The sequence below is a fragment of the Macaca nemestrina genome, chromosome X (genome assembly GCF_043159975.1).
Source record: "Macaca nemestrina isolate mMacNem1 chromosome X, mMacNem.hap1, whole genome shotgun sequence".
Lineage (NCBI taxonomy): Eukaryota > Metazoa > Chordata > Mammalia > Primates > Cercopithecidae > Macaca > Macaca nemestrina.
The window spans coordinates 47,196,858-47,212,403 of record NC_092145.1 but is presented as its reverse complement, the minus strand read 5'-3'; the positions used below and the strand labels follow the sequence as shown (position 1 = coordinate 47,212,403).

The 15,546-nt window shown below is 42.4% G+C and overlaps 2 protein-coding genes across 4 annotated transcripts in view; one reads left to right on the top strand and one right to left on the bottom strand.

Moving 5' to 3' along the window:
* LOC105490454 (autophagy related 4A cysteine peptidase) overlaps nt 1-15,546 on the top strand; it is a 75,332-nt gene that overhangs the window by 46,445 nt on the left and 13,341 nt on the right. For all 3 annotated transcript variants that reach the window (XM_011756097.3, XM_011756098.2, XM_024795624.2), the window contains exons 2-9: nt 801-911; nt 3,944-4,015; nt 6,106-6,204; nt 8,917-9,018; nt 9,198-9,270; nt 12,066-12,145; nt 12,742-12,929; nt 13,051-13,129. In XM_011756097.3, the coding sequence (XP_011754399.1) occupies nt 801-911; nt 3,944-4,015; nt 6,106-6,204; nt 8,917-9,018; nt 9,198-9,270; nt 12,066-12,145; nt 12,742-12,929; nt 13,051-13,129 (804 nt within the window). The remainder of the gene's footprint in view (nt 1-800; nt 912-3,943; nt 4,016-6,105; nt 6,205-8,916; nt 9,019-9,197; nt 9,271-12,065; nt 12,146-12,741; nt 12,930-13,050; nt 13,130-15,546) is intronic.
* The window catches only part of LOC105490453 (collagen type IV alpha 6 chain), a 312,047-nt gene continuing 308,639 nt past the window's right edge, over nt 12,139-15,546 (bottom strand). The window contains exon 45 of the mRNA XM_011756095.3: nt 12,139-12,332. Coding sequence (XP_011754397.1) covers nt 12,294-12,332 — 39 coding nt within the window. The 3' untranslated portion in view covers nt 12,139-12,293. The remainder of the gene's footprint in view (nt 12,333-15,546) is intronic.

The following is a 15,546-nucleotide window of genomic DNA, read 5'->3' as shown; positions in this document are numbered from 1 at the left end:
AACAGAAGATGCTCTTATCACCCAGGAAATTCACTAGGAGCTCTATGTCAGGAACCAGGCAGAGAGGCCAAATTTCAGAACAAAAGATGCACATAGTATCCCTATCACTCACCATAACAAAGGTTTTAGGAGCTCTGTGCCAGAAAACAGGGATAGAAACTAAATATATATTTCTTATTATATCTTAATAGTCATCTGTGAATACCAAGAACAAATTATATTTACCGTTAACTTCAAGATCCTTCTTTGCAGAAGCCATATGTGAATAAAATGGCAAATAAAAATATTATGAAAACATCTGATCTTCCAGCTAAAATATTACCATATACACAGTTGTACAAACATTCAGGCTTGTCACAGCACCTTCCAAGCCACTGGCCACTGGAAACCTCACAATGCAAACCTCATGATATTCCCTGTGACATGGGCAGGAGTTAGGTGTGCATGTATTGTATCACCTCAATACACTCAGAGTAGGGGAAGCTCGATAATGGGCTATTTACAAAGAAGGCCCTATGGTATAAAATGTTTTGAAGTAACTGTGGCCAAATGATTTTTTAGAGATGGTGTTAAATGGAACTTTGAGAAAGGGAAGGTCAAAAGAGATGGTCAAGAGGAAATCCTTCAGCTAAAGGATTTAGAGGTCTTGTGAGTGTCTTTGTTCCTCAAGGAAAAGGAATTGCTTTCATTAGATTCAAGCTGCTGACCTTTCACCTTCAGAGCAAAGGTAATAATCAGTCAGCCACAGAGGTAAGCCCCTTCTATTAAATTTTACTTAAGTTTCTTTCATTTTCTTTCAGTTTTATCCAAGTATGAAAACCAGATTACTATTTTCACTGACTACCTAGAAGAATATCCAGATACAGATGAGCTGGTATGGATCTTAGGGAAGCAGCATCTCCTTAAAACAGGTAAGATTTGGTAGCATTTGTCTGTAAGAACCCAGATGAGGTAGGCACCTGTGGTTCAGGGTTTGTACTTTTTCTTCTTGGGTTGGTGTAAAGGTAAACTGAGGCTGGAGCTGAACCGGGAACGAAGACACAAGGCAAATGGCAGTGAGAATAGCCTTTATTAGGACTCGTGGGCAAGGTTCCTCGGTCCAAAGGTGTGGGCCAAGGAAGTCGTGCTGAGGGAGGAGGGTAGGGGCTTTTTATAGCCTGAGAGGTAGGGAAGCTGGTTGTGCAAACAGGGCCTGGGGGGTATTGAAACTACTATGGCAGGAGTTGAGTAAGGGTCATGAGGAAGGGGTCTTTGGAAACTGTCAACCGAAACTGCTGTTTATGAACTTGTGGAATGCAGGTGAGCTGCAGGTCATGGGGGAGTGTGGTTGCCCAGCCAGAACTCTGACGCATGTAAGTCTGCGGGTATGTACAAGGGTGAAGGGAGTCTTTAACAAAAGGCCTGCTACACCGGGTAATGCTGCCATGTTGAATCTAGATTCCTGCCTAACAGTTGGCAGAGCATTTTCTTGCTTAATGTTAATGCTACTCTGAGGTGGATTTACCTTGTAGTCAACGGAGCTTAAGTCTCAGAACTTTTGCTTGGACAGGCCCCTTCCAAGGCCCCGAAAGGCCCTAGTAGTGAGTTTACATGGTTATAGGTTTTTGCACAATTTGCACAGGTAATATATTTTTATTCTGTTCCTTAAAGGAGAATCCCCAAATTCTAGAAGCCTTGGGTTTCAAAAAACACGTTCCCACTCCTGGTATCACTAACCAGTCTCTAGCCTTTCGTGATTGGGCTACATATTTATTACTCTCACATACTTCTCTGGCTAGATAAAAACACTCAGGGACTTCTAGATAACCCATGGATCTCAGAAACAATATCAGACCTAGTAAGTTTTTCTTATGTTTTAGATCTTTTGCTGACCGTAGCACTGTCTCAGTTTATTCTGATTTTGTATAGAACTTTTAGCCACTACAGCTAGATGGAAAGGAGGCTTTAATTTTTCTTCCTTACCATTACATTCTTATAGATTGGTAAAGAAAGACCTTTTAACCTGAAACTGCTAACAACCCAGCACCCAGATAAAGCCAGAGCTTGGAAAGAGGCAGCTCTGAGATTTGTATCTTTCTGAGGAGACATCCTCTTCAGAGGCCCTCACTTAGCTTGGAGGAAGGAACAGGAAGAGGCTGATGAAAAGGCAGGAGAGGAAGTTAGGCATTGTCAGCTCCTCATGAGCCTGGCTTCATTATTTTGATTGGAGAATTGTGAACACTGGAAAGCCTGGAGCTAGTGATTAGGAGACCTTTTTTATTTAGACTCTTCTAACTCAGGTAAGTCACTTTCTCTTTCTGGATCTTAACTTCCTTCAGTGGTACTTAAAATGAGGGGATTGGAGGGAATCTTCTAATTCTGCATTCCATGACAACAGGAATCCCCAGGTTACCAAATCCACTCATATTCAAATGTTAAATTGGGAAGTGCCTTTAATGTCCATACAACTTCCCCAGCATAAAGCCACACAGGAAGGCATAAAGACTGTCAGAGGCAGGAGTGAGGGTGTGGACATTTAAGAGGACGGGTGTATAACAGCTAAAATTTATCATAGGTTCACTGTGTACTATTCACCATGTAAGCACTTTACGTGTATTGTCTTTTGAATACTCACAACTCAATGAAGTAGGTACTATAATTCTCCCCATTTATGGATGAGGAAACTGAAGCCCGGAGAGGTTAAGTTAACCAGCTTACACGGCTGGTAAGTAGCAGAGTCAGGGTTCAAACCCAATCAAAGTATGACTTCAGGTGTCTTACTATTAACCATTGTACATCTGCTTCCCTGAATGTGCTAGGCACTGGGGCATGGAAGGGACGGAAAATATAGATAGCTCAACTTTCCGACTTGCTCCAAAGAAAAGGAAGACAGAAAATAGAAACTATTGGCCCAAAGTAGATTTCCCTTTGTTCTTTTTAAGTGCAGTGACTATAAATTCTATACAGAATATAATACAGACATGTTCTTGAGAAGAGGGAGAGAGGTGACTAAGAAAGATAGTCACATCTAAGTACAGATAAAAATGTGGAAGCCATATTGTGGCCCATCAAAGTAAATTTATGTCATAAAATACGAGAAAGCATGCTTTGAAAAAAGACACAAAAACATTTGTGATATTATATATGCATTTAGATTATAAGTGCCGGTTGCACTAGGTGCTATAGATACATTTCTTACACACCTAATTTGCTTAGTAGGGCATTTCCTTTTTATTTAAAGATGCATGTGTGCATGCACAGACACACATGCACACACACAAACAAGCCAACCAATAGTTTTTGTTTTGTTTTATTTTGTTTTGCTTAAGACAAGGTCTCTCTGTTACTCAGGTAGAGTACAGTGGTGATCATAGCTCACTGCAGCCTCGAACTCCTGGATTCAAGTGATCCTCATACCTCATTTCTTTTGTAGAGATGGGGTCTCACTATGTTGTCCAGGCTGGTCTTGAATTCCTGGCCTCAAGCAATCTCCCTGTCTCAGCCTCCCAAAGCACTGGGATTAGAGGTGTGAGTTGCTGGGCCCAGCCAAACCTCTAGTTTTAGATAAGGGATGATGGGTGCTGATACAAGATCCAGCCAACCATCATTCAGGCTGGGGCTGATAGTCTTGTTAGTGGGTTCTCTAAGATCCTTAATTTTCTTATTCCTTGTCTTTTGGCAATGATCCCAGTGTTTGTAACTGTCAGGACTGTGGAATTCAGTGAAAAGATGACAGGAGCTACCCAATGTCATTACACCAGTCAAGTAGCTCTGGTCAAACCATAGGTTGGGAGAAATACTGAAATTATTTGGCTAAAATGAGAATGGGTTTCCTGTGAATTTACCTAGCCCCATAATAATGGAATTGACTGGTTATTTGAAATTAAGTTGGCAGCTGGCTCAGAAGTAAAGGTGGGTATTTTTAGATATGGTGATTTAATTTTAATTTTACATTTAATTACAGAAAAATCTAAGCTGTTGTCTGATATAAGTGCTCGTCTATGGTTTACATACAGAAGGAAATTTTCACCAATTGGTAGGTATATCATTTGTTTTACTCTGCTTTGTTCCTTGTGGATAGCTTGCCTGAGGTTATCAGTGACTTCATAGAAACCTCAGAATTAATTGCTCACTATAGCAAAGAATTTGATTTAGGGGACTAGGTAAATCTTACACTTCATCCAAAAGTTTCATTGCTAAAGTATCCTTTCACATATGGCTCTATGGCATTGAGGGGTTATGACTGTATACTTTTGACCCCACCTCCAAGTGTTCAGGCACCAGATGATATTACTTGTTATACTTTTGAGATTAAGGGGAAAAATCACGTAAGCCTTTAATTTGTATAATATATATTAAATTACAATCCACTGCATTGTGGAACTACTTGATTATTAATGAAAATTGTGTCTTGAAAGAAAGAAAATAATTTATTTGGGTTTTTTCCCCCTTATGACATGAAAGCACCTTGCCATTGAGAGACAAATTACAGTAGTTTCCTTGGAACTAATTCTAGGCTGTTACCAGCTGTCAACTAGAAAAAAGGACAATTCAATAGGTGAAGTGAATGTGCTGTTTTCATAAAGGATATACAACACATTTGTAAGTAGGGTGGCTACTTCCTAGTATCATGGCCCTGTAGGAAAAGGGCCTACAAATAGTGAAATTTACTCTTCTAAGAGGACACTAGAATGAAATCAATCTTTCTGTTCAGTGCCAAAAATGAAGGTCACACAGACTTTTCCTTTTTTTTTTTTTCTCTCCCCAGAAATACACCAGTCAGTAACAAACAAAAGAACAATGTTTAGTAACCAGTGGTTCTGAACTGTTAACTTTCTCTGGCTGTGGAGCTCTTTGCAAGGCTGGAAAATATTTCTAATTTTACTCTGCCAATATTTTGGCAATAGATGATCTCTTCTTTATGTGGGCCTCATTGCATCTTTTCCCTACTAATCTGGCCAATAATCCCCGCATTAGCAACAATCAAAAGGCACCCCTTCCAGGTCATAAATTGACTCCCTCCTTCCCATCTTGTTGTTGTAACTTTCCTTCAGTCCCCACAACTAAAAGAAAGGGGTGACCACCTTGACCCACTTGTCTTACAAGATTGATGACCCCCTTTGAAGTTAGTCTTCTGAGATCATGCTTATAGCATATTTTTCCATTTCCACACTGGGAAAAGAAAACAATGAAAACAGCATACCCTGTCTGCCATTCAAGTTATCTGATTTCATCGGCCCCTTGGAAAAGAATATTGAGCTCACCCTGGCCTCATATGTGTGATTTTCTTTGCATAAGGTGTTCTTAAAATAGAACCTGTTGTCTTATTTCATTTATTAACTAATTTTATACCTTTTAAAGATACATTTCTAATTCATTAATATGGGTTTAAATTATGATCATACTCAAAACATCAAGTATTTGTGTCATCCTCTGTGGGTTCTAGAACACTTTCACAGATATTCTCTCAGTTCTTACAATACCCACTGATAGTAGGCAGAGTATGTACTATTATGCTCAGCCTATAGATGAGATTTAGATTAGATAACTAGAGACTGGTCTTCTGATGCCTCATCTAGGGATCTTTCCCCTATTTTACAATGTCCTTCTTGCTGTTCAGATCTTCATAATATATATTCAGAATAGTCATGAGCCTTCCAAATCTCTTTGACCATTTTGATGATTGCCTTTGGTAGTATTTGTTCTTTACCTAAGTAAGACTGGCTTCCCTGAGAATTTCAGGGCCATGCAAGTGAGCTATGCAAGGCAAGGTTTGGGTCTGGCAGATGATGACATGGAATGGACTAAGGGTTGGTATTCATACATGGCAGTCACCTACCAAAATTGCATGTATACCTAGAAGTCTTCAAGCAGAAAACATAAGGGACACATTTAGTTCATTTGCTTGTTTTATGTTTGGCTGTAGAACTTGTTTTGGTTGACTCAGTACTATGTTTGCAAGTTCCAACTGTATACCCAAATCTTGTTTGATCTGTGGGTATATCTGTTACCTCGCTTTTCAGAGTATATTTATTTGCCTGTCTTGTGTGAGTCCTAAATATGCTGATGTTTCAGGAAAGGGCAATTTGAGGAACCCATATTCATTCCCTTCCATTTTGCCAACAGGGGGAACGGGCCCTTCATCAGATGCTGGTTGGGGATGTATGCTACGCTGTGGACAGATGATGCTGGCTCAAGCCCTTATCTGTAGACACTTGGGAAGGGGTGAGTTAAATTTGTTTTATAAACTTTCTCAGAGACCTCTGCAGTGTCACTTGCTGCTATTGATTTAGCTTGATGCTGAGCCTTGGGAACATTCAGTAATAAACTTGTAGATCTTAAAGTGCTCTCTGCAAGCTCAAGTGGTGGGGCTGACAAGTCAACAAAGCCCCTCATAAGAAGGAAACAGCTAGTGTTTCCTGTGAGTCACCAAGCCAGGGAGTTATTTTCCTGGGACAGAACTGAACATTGAGGGAGGTGTGTCATTTATCCTTTCCATCTTTGCTATTGTTTGAGTAAGTCCTTAGAAATGCAAGATAACAAAGGCAGCAGGAAAAAGGGTGTGGTGGTAAGTCTGTTTCTTGACCTCATTTAAGATATCTGCCTGGTGAAGGATGTAAGTGACCTAAAGGAAGTATATAGAGGGAGCTGGTACTATTTTGGTTTTGGTTCACTAAGGATGTCCAGCTGATGATGAAGGAATCTTTAAATTTGCTTCCTTGGGAGGACATTCAATTAAGAGCCTTCTGATAATGGTTGTTGGAACTCTTTTTTTTTTTTTTTTTTTTTTTTTGAGTCAGAGTTTCGCTTTGTCTCCCAGGCTGGAGTGTAGTGGTGTGATCTTGGCTCACTGCAACCTGTGACCCCCGGGTTCAAGCGATTCTCCGCCTCAGCCTCCTGAGTAGCTGGGATTATAGGTGCCTACCACCACGCCTGGACGCCTGGCTGATTTTTGTATTTTTAGTAGAGATGGGGTTTTGCCATGTTGGCCAGGCTGATCTCGAACTCCTGACCTCAGATGATCCACCCACCTCGGCCTCCCAAAGTGCTAGGATTATATGCATGAGCCACTGCGCCCGGCTGGTTGTTGGAACTCTTGAGTCTTGCTTTCTTGAAACATGTACATGCTTCCCTATGGGCATCTGAAGGATGGGGTTGGCTGCATGCCAGTTCAGGCACTTAGGTGAAGGTCCAGTTAGACTTGGGGATGAGACAGTGAAAGGACACTTTGGATGAAATTGGGCTGCTGAACTCATTGGCTGTTGCTAATTGAGGTTCAGAAGTATAGAAACATCATTTTCCTTTTCCCACTGTGCAAACTCACAGATTTTGCTACAGCTTTCAGAGAGGATTGGAGAAGGGCCCACGGAGGTTTCAGGGCTTATTGCCTTCTCTTCAGGGTTTGGGATATCCTGCTTGCCCTGGGTAGTATAATAATTTCCATTTTACAGATGAGGAAACCAAGGCTCAGGGAAGTGATGTGATTTACCCAGGGTAAAACAGCAAGAAATCGAAGATTTGGGGATAAAATAAAGATATTCCAACTCCTTGTCCAGTGATTTCCCTTGTTTATACATGCTTCTTGGTATAGATCCATTCTCACTATTTAATTTTTTTTTTCATTTATAACACACTTCAAAATGATTATTTTGGAAGCGAGTTCTGGAAGTAGGGAGCAAACTGGAAAAAAAAAAACCTCCACAGTCAGCAGTCTCAATTGTTTTAATACAAAAGCAAGTAGCAGGAAGAAGTTGGAAATAGATCTTGTAGCTAAAATGAGTTAAAAGAGTAATTTTGTAAAGATGTCTTTTGGATTGTTTCCTATTCAGCTATTTTAAAATTAAGGTAGAGTATTCACTTACCATTGTCATCAGCAAATATTTAGTGGCATTTAGCAGCCAGCTAATTAGGATTTCCTCAGACTTGGACAATTTGGTAGCTAATGAAAAGAAGTTGGATGTGGTTCCAAATTCTGAGGGCTGTGCTGGATCCAAAGTTAAAAACTCTGGTTTTAGCAACACTAGAAGCAAAAAATAACTGAAGAGTCTTGAGATAATGGCCTTTGGCTTCAAGTGTAGTTCAGTCTTTATTTCAAACTCTCTCTAAAACCTCAGGAGAGAAATTTGTCTTGGAAGCAAACTAAGCCTCAAAAATCTGTCCCATTAGCCAGTGTTTCTAGAGCTGAGAGGATTGCAGTGATTACAGAGAGTTTTTGCAGTTGTCCTCAGTAAGTTACAAATGGCCTCTGTAGGATTTAGGGGGCTGTGCTGAAGGCACAGACGGTATCCATACAGATGTAGTTATTTTGGCTTTGGTCTTAGGGAAACCTTGAACACCTGATAGCACAGTTATTTGTTTTCCCAAAGCTCAGCATGGACTTTTTAAAAGGTGGTGTAAAAACGACAGCATGCAATTTTTTTAAGCTTCCTTAGTTGTGAGCTGTGTATATTCCCCTGTGAACTGTTGTGTATCAAAATAGCACTTCTTACCCGTGAGATCCTTTTGTCAATGCTGCCAAAATATAAGAGCAAAAGCCATTGCCGTCTATGTGGAGATGAGACGCTATGGCATCTGGCTTATATATCGATGTACTGCCGGGCTTTGTGGTGACCTCCTGTTCACTGAGTAACTGGCCAGAAAGGCCTTTGTGACGTTGTTTTTATATAATATTGATCCAGCTCTTGGGCTAAGTCAATTCCTTGGTCAACTTCTTGTTTTGCTTTTACTGTATACCCACTGAGTCTTTGAAAGCAATCACTTTCCAGATGTCTTTGTTATCAAAATGAAAGATACTTAGGAAGGTTCTAACTTGATCATTCCTGCCTTCTAGATGTGGTGCCTTTGTTTTCCTTCTAACTTTGTAGTTACAATAAAAGTGCAGAGAGGTAATAAACAGTTATAAAAATGTTTCTAACACATTTTTTTTTTCTTAAAAAGACTGGAGCTGGGAGAAACAAAAAGAACAACCCAAAGAATACCAACGCATCCTACAGTGCTTCTTAGATAGAAAAGATTGTTGCTACTCTATCCATCAAATGGGTAAGGTCATAAATCAATAGTTTAAAGGCAGTGCCTATTCCTGTTCCTTCTCTTCCCTTGCCTTATATGTGGCTCCATTAAGTTGTCCATCTGCTTAATTATTTATGCAAAAAATTAGGAGTTTGTGGCTTACTGGAAGATCGTTTGCTAACATGTTAATTTTTTCCACATAAAAACAGCACAAATGGGTGTAGGAGAAGGGAAATCAATTGGAGAATGGTTTGGACCAAATACAGTTGCACAGGTGTTAAAGTAAGTAAAAGAGTCTGGCGCCTGCCTTATTCTGCTGTCTCCTATGCTTCCCTCCCTAGACAACTACACCTCCCATCAACCTAGGTATTCTTGCAATCCCTCTAAGCTATTCTTCCCACTAAACCATCAAATATCTGTGCCATTTTGCTCAGATGGCTCTTTTAAATGTGTAAGCATGGATATCTGTCTTGGTATATCAGAGTTATATTCACTGGTAGCAGTATATGTGGCTGTATCCTAGGACTCATTCAGTGTCTCATGCTGCAGATTGATGCTCATGTGCCTGGGAGCCATTGGCTTGAGGGTCCCTTTGAAGCCAAAAGTTTCATACTAAGTGGTAGAGGCTAAGCTAGCCTAAGCAAGAAATGGACCCCCACAGGGCTCCTACATGCACTACATAATATTTAAAAACCCTGTTCATTCAGCTTTTTCTTTGTACCTTTACTGTGCTAAGTTCTGGGTGTGCAGAAATAAACTTGACATAGTCCTTGCCTCAAGGAACTCACCAGCTATTGGGGGAGACAAACCCCAGGGAAGTCTTGGAATCAGTTTGTCATCTCATAGCAGACTCAAGGTGTCCCACCATGGTATTCCAGTTGTCTTGTTAAATACCAGAATTCACCTTCCACAGCAAGAGGCAAGGTGGAGAGGTCAGGACCAACTTTTTGAAAGCAAATGGGGTGAGTGATGTTAGTACTTTTACACCTGCAGACCACTTTACCTGTTGTCACTCTCCTTCCTAACAACCTATCACTGATGGAAACTCCATGAGGGCAGAGATTGTATTTATCTTGTTCACTCTGTAACACTAGCACATAGAACTGCCTGGCACGTGTAAGTACGCAATAAATGCTCGATGAATAAATGAAAATGGCAGCCAGAATCTGGGGCCAGATTTAGGGATCAGAAGATTGAAACCTTCTGGCCTCCTTTGGTGTAGAACATTAAGCTCCTGGGCACTATAGGGGGACCTATTCCATGCAAAGTACAGATGGGACCCTGTTTCTATTACTAACCAGTCTTCAGTGAACTAGAATGCTTTGGGAATGTGTCTGTGAGGGGAGTGGCCTGGATTTTTTGGGGACCCAAGGAAAATCTGTATTGACTTTACTCCTTCCTAACAATGTAACCTCTCTGAGGCTGCTTTCTTGCCATAGTCAGAGTGCCTTTTGGGCATCGCTGACTCTGCTGAGTGAAAATCTGGCAGTGTTTCAGGAATCACTGTATGAACGTGGTGTGGAAAGTATAAGAGATTAGAATGGCTGTGCGGAGCCCAAAACCCAGCTTGAAATGGTTGGTGTTAAAACAACATCCTTCAGAATTTGCTTCTTTCTTCTAAATTTTAAGGTTACCAACAACAAAGTGGAAACCTAGATTTTATTTTATTTTATTTTTTCAGACAGAGTCTCACTCTGTCGCCCAGGCTGGAGTGCAGTGGCACAATCTCGGCTCACTGCAACCTCCACCTCCCAGGGTCAAGCATTCTCCTGCCTCAGCCTCCCGAGTAGCTGGGATTATAGGTGCCTGCTACCATGCCCAGCGAATTTTTGTATTTTTAGTAGAGATGGGGTTTCACCATGTTGACCAGGCTGATCTTGAACTTCTGACCTCGTGATCCACCCATCTCGACCTCCCAAAGTGCTGGGATTACAGGCGTGAACCACCATGCTTGGTGTAGATTTTTTAAAGAATGTAAATGGGTTCCAATTCATCATGATCATTAGCATTAACAACAGCATATTATTATTATATTATTGTTATTCTTCTGGAGAAAGATAATACATTAAAATGAATGAAATACAAGGGTGATGGTAGTTAACTTCCTGGGAGCTACCTGGTAGAGAGACTGTGTTTTCTTTGGTCCAATGAGACTGGTCTTTACCCACACATCCCAGAAATAGCCAGGTTAAACATGGCCTCATTTAACTGGCAAGGGAAGAAGAAGGAAAGGGAGAAATAGGTGGGGTACTTTACAGAGACCTCAGATCATCTCTCTTTTAAAGGGGTTTTCTTTCTAATATACCATAAAGTCCTGCAGTTCAGCATGGTGGCTCTCTTCAGCTGCTGGCCAGTAAAGCTCGGCACCCAAGTCAATCTGCGGCCTATGTCACTTGAGAGGTATTCTCAGGGCAGCTGGGGAGTGGTAGAAGTGATCTCTCTCTCTGTCCCCTCTACCCACTGTCTCTCTCTCTCTGTCCCCTCTACCCACTGTCTCTCTCTCTCTCTGTCCCCTCTACCCACTGTCTCTCTCTCTGTCCCCTCTACCCACTGTCTCTCTCTCTCTGTCCCCTCTACCCACTGTCTCTCTCTCTCTGGGTTTACCTGGAACATATTCTCCATATTATCTGTGATCCCAAACAAATGTCTATTTTTTATGGACAGCTTCCTTTAAAAAAAATTTTTTTTTACAGTTTCCCTTTTGAAAAATGAAAATTCAGTAAGTCAGAATGTCTTTTATTTAAGAAAACAAAGTCTCTTGGGACTTTGAGAGCAGATGCACGGGTAACTTTTCTTTTTTCCCCAGTAGGTGTCCCATCATTTTGTGAAGTAGACTTCTCCAGCTTGTAAAGCAGAAACTTCTTTTTGAGGTTCAGATACAGTGACTCAGGGACATTCTCAAGGTCTCTAGATGTGTAGCGTCCCAGAGCTCTGGCAAAGAAGCCGAGCTAACCTGAACACCAGCTTTTCTGTGGCTCAGTGTTGGTGACTTTAGGAACACTGGGCATAAATTGTACTGTTTTCTGCTGATATTTCCATCTTCTCAAATTGTGACTTCCTTATACATTGCTTTGCAGAAAACTTGCTTTATTTGATGAATGGAATTCCTTGGCTGTTTATGTTTCAATGGATAACACAGTGGTCATTGAAGATATCAGTGAGTTACCAGTCTGTTTAACTTCCCAGCTGATGGGTGATGAGTTCCTTCCTCACCATTCAGAATTCTGGGACTCAAGAGAGTCTCTCTGGTCTTCCCCACCAGGGCAGGGGAGCTTAGGGGAGCACAGGTCTCTGATTCTTTCTTTTCAGTTTTCTGAGAGGGAGAACAGTACCACACTCCTTCCCTGCAGAAAACACAAAGTGCATATAATTTATTCAACCACCAACAGATCTTTCATGGAGGCTCACCCTTGTCCAGGCCTGTGATTCCTGCACTGAGGAGTCAGAGCAACCTAAAGATACAGTCCCTGTCTCAAAAGCCCTGGCAGACTTGAGAAATGAGATTCTTACAATGAGCCCAGAATCCCTATTGGGAGCTAAACAAGTACCCTGCGGCCGGAATGAAAAGCATGAGCGCTAGAGGAATGGCCTGGGCTTCGTGCGGGTGGGGAGTCAGCTGAACCCTGGTGGCAGAGGAGAGGGCCTTCTAGGCAGGGTGGGGGGCATGTGAGGTTCCCCTTAGTTTTGATATTGGAGTATCTTCTAGGGCTGAAGACTCCTTACTTATCCAATTTTCTGTTCTTCCATTTCTAGAAAAAATGTGCCGTGTCCTTCCCTTGAGTGCTGACACAGCTGGTGACAGGCCTCTCGATTATTTGACTGCTTCAAACCAGAGTAAGGGCACCTCTGCCCACTGCCCAGCCTGGAAGCCCCTGCTGCTCATTGTGCCCCTTCGCCTGGGCATAAACCAAATCAATCCTGTCTATGTTGATGCATTCAAAGTAAGTCACTTCTTTCCCCGAGCCCATTGCTGCCTGCCCATCACACCGCCATCTCAGCACAGAGATCCGTGAGCAGCAGTCCACAAGTGAGTTGAGAATCTTGCATTCTCTTTCTCTCCAGGAGTGTTTTAAGATGCCACAGTCTTTAGGGGCATTAGGAGGAAAACCAAATAACGCGTATTATTTCATAGGATTCTTAGGTAAGAAAGGAGGAATCACAAGTAAGTCATCGTGGGCTGTGGGAGGGCGTGGGGACAAGGTTTGCATGGGAGACCAGGCAATTCCAGTTAGTGGGTTCCCATCTAGCCCAGGGATGCCACGGCCTCTGGTCAACTCCTTCTGGCTCCAGCCTAACTAATGGAGAGTTATGTTTCTGTGTGCCTGACAGAAAGCAGGTCCAATTTCAATGCCTTTACTTCCTTGCTTCTTGATAAGATGGTTCCATTGCTTTCCCACTGGATAGCCCCAAGGTCACAGCATTGCTCCAGCACATCTCTCTCCTGCCTGTGGGGCCCAGGGTGGTGGAATTTCAATCCCTTGACTTTGCCAATATCTCTCTTATTAGGGCCTGCTGGCTCATTGTTCAGAGCTGTGACAGGGTGGGAATTAGAGGAGGCAAAGACAGAAGTATCCTTTTCCTGAGAATGGGGACTAAGCCTTAAAACCACTAACCTCTTAATGTGGACCCGAGCAAGCAGCCCAACATTGCCTGCATAGGAAGGCACCTCTGGAAACCCAGTCTCTTGACTCACTAGCTATGACCAGAGACATTTGAGGTCCTTGGTACACAAGGTAAGCTAGCCTAGTGCTTCTGAAGCTTTAGCATGCACGTGAATCACCTTGAGAGCCTATTGGAGTGCAGGTTCAGTAGGTCTTGGGTGGGGCCTGAGAGTCTGCATTTCTAACTAGGTGGTGCCGATGCTGCTGGTCCACAGACCATACTTTGCATACCAGGGCCTAAATACCTGGTTAGTGTTGAAGAGCATGTGTTAGAGAGTGATGTGGCCAGGAAAATTTGGTACAGGACACCTGTTGCAGGGGTGGGATGGTCTGAGACTTGGCCTCAAGAAAGTTATGAGCTCAGATTGGTTGACAAAGAAAGGAGAGCTACAGGAGTTACAAGGGAATGGCATGAGGGCATGTGCAAAGGACAGGGCAGAGATGGCCTTAGTCATCCTCCCCAACACATCTCCTCTTGGACATTCAGGGAGGTGAGGTGGGATGGGAACAGACACACCTGGCTTTGCATGCCAATCCCCCATTTGCTACTGTGTGACTTCAGGAAAAAGATACCAGTATTCAGTCTCAGGTTCCTCTTATGTAAAATAGGGTTAATGCCTGACTCACCCTATTGTCACCTTACAGTAAAGCGTTCAGCCAGGCATATAGGACAGTCAGTGAAAGGTGGCTGCACCTTGCTTGACCCCAACACCTCTTTCCTTTGCCAACCCCTTCCTCCTCTCTTTAGGTTGGCGGGGGGCGGGGGGCAGGGGGCGGGGCGCAGGGATTGCACAGCTGCCTCTGTTTTCTCTAATGCTGCTATCTATTGGTTGAGCCTAAGAATTACAGCAAAATGGAAAATGTAGAGCCTGTAAAGGCTTTTATTTTTCTAAGTATAAAACCTAGTATTTGGAGTTCTGCAAAATCAGATGCCCTCTGTTCCTAAGCACTTGGGTTCAAAGAAAATGTTGCAAAAAATAGATTTCCAGTTGTTCATGCTTGACTTAGTCCCTTCAGGCGGCTATAACAGAATAGTATAGACGAGGTGGCTTTATAAACAACAGAAATTTATGTCTCACTGTTCTAGAGGCACTGTTACCTTACCAAGGACCTCAAATGTCTCACTGTTCTAGAGGTCCAAGATCCAGGCACTGGCAGATTCGGTGTCTGGTGAGAGCCCACTTCCTGGTTAATAGATGGCTGTTATCTTGCTGTGTCCTCACATGGCAGAAGAGGCAAAGGAGCTTTCTGGAGTCTCTTTTATGAAGGCACTAATCCATTCATAGGGGCTCCACCCTCATGAATAAATCACCTCCCAAAGGCCCCACTTCCTAGTACCATCATATTGGGGGTTAGGATTTCAACATATGAATTTTAGGGAGACATAAACATTCAGTCCACAACAGTGTTTGAGGACAACTTTGAAACAGATTAGAAAATAACTTTGGAGGAGTCTCAGTGAATAGTGTATGTGAGTCCTGGGTGCCCTGGCCTCCCTATCCCAAGTTACCTCCAGAGAATTTCTCCAAGGTGGTGTAGCCGTCCTGTTTCTTGAGGCCACTGGGTCAGAGTAGCTTTTGTGAAGTTTGACTACTCATTAAAAAGATGTGGGCAATCCTCAGTTCTTTAATACCCCAAGACAGAGGTTCACATAGTGCCCATTTGCCTGTTAACTTTTATGAGTCCTTTGTGCAAACTTCACTTGAGGGCTTTAAGTCCCTCCGACTCCCCTTTTCTGACTCACACCCTTACTGTTTGAGGTTGAGTGGTCCAGATTGGCAGAATGTCTGAAGCGAGGGAAGAGATGCAAGTTGCCATTTTCTAAATAGTTGTCCCATTCCAGAGACTCTGCAAAGTGTATTCTCTCTTTCTACACACACACATATATATACACACA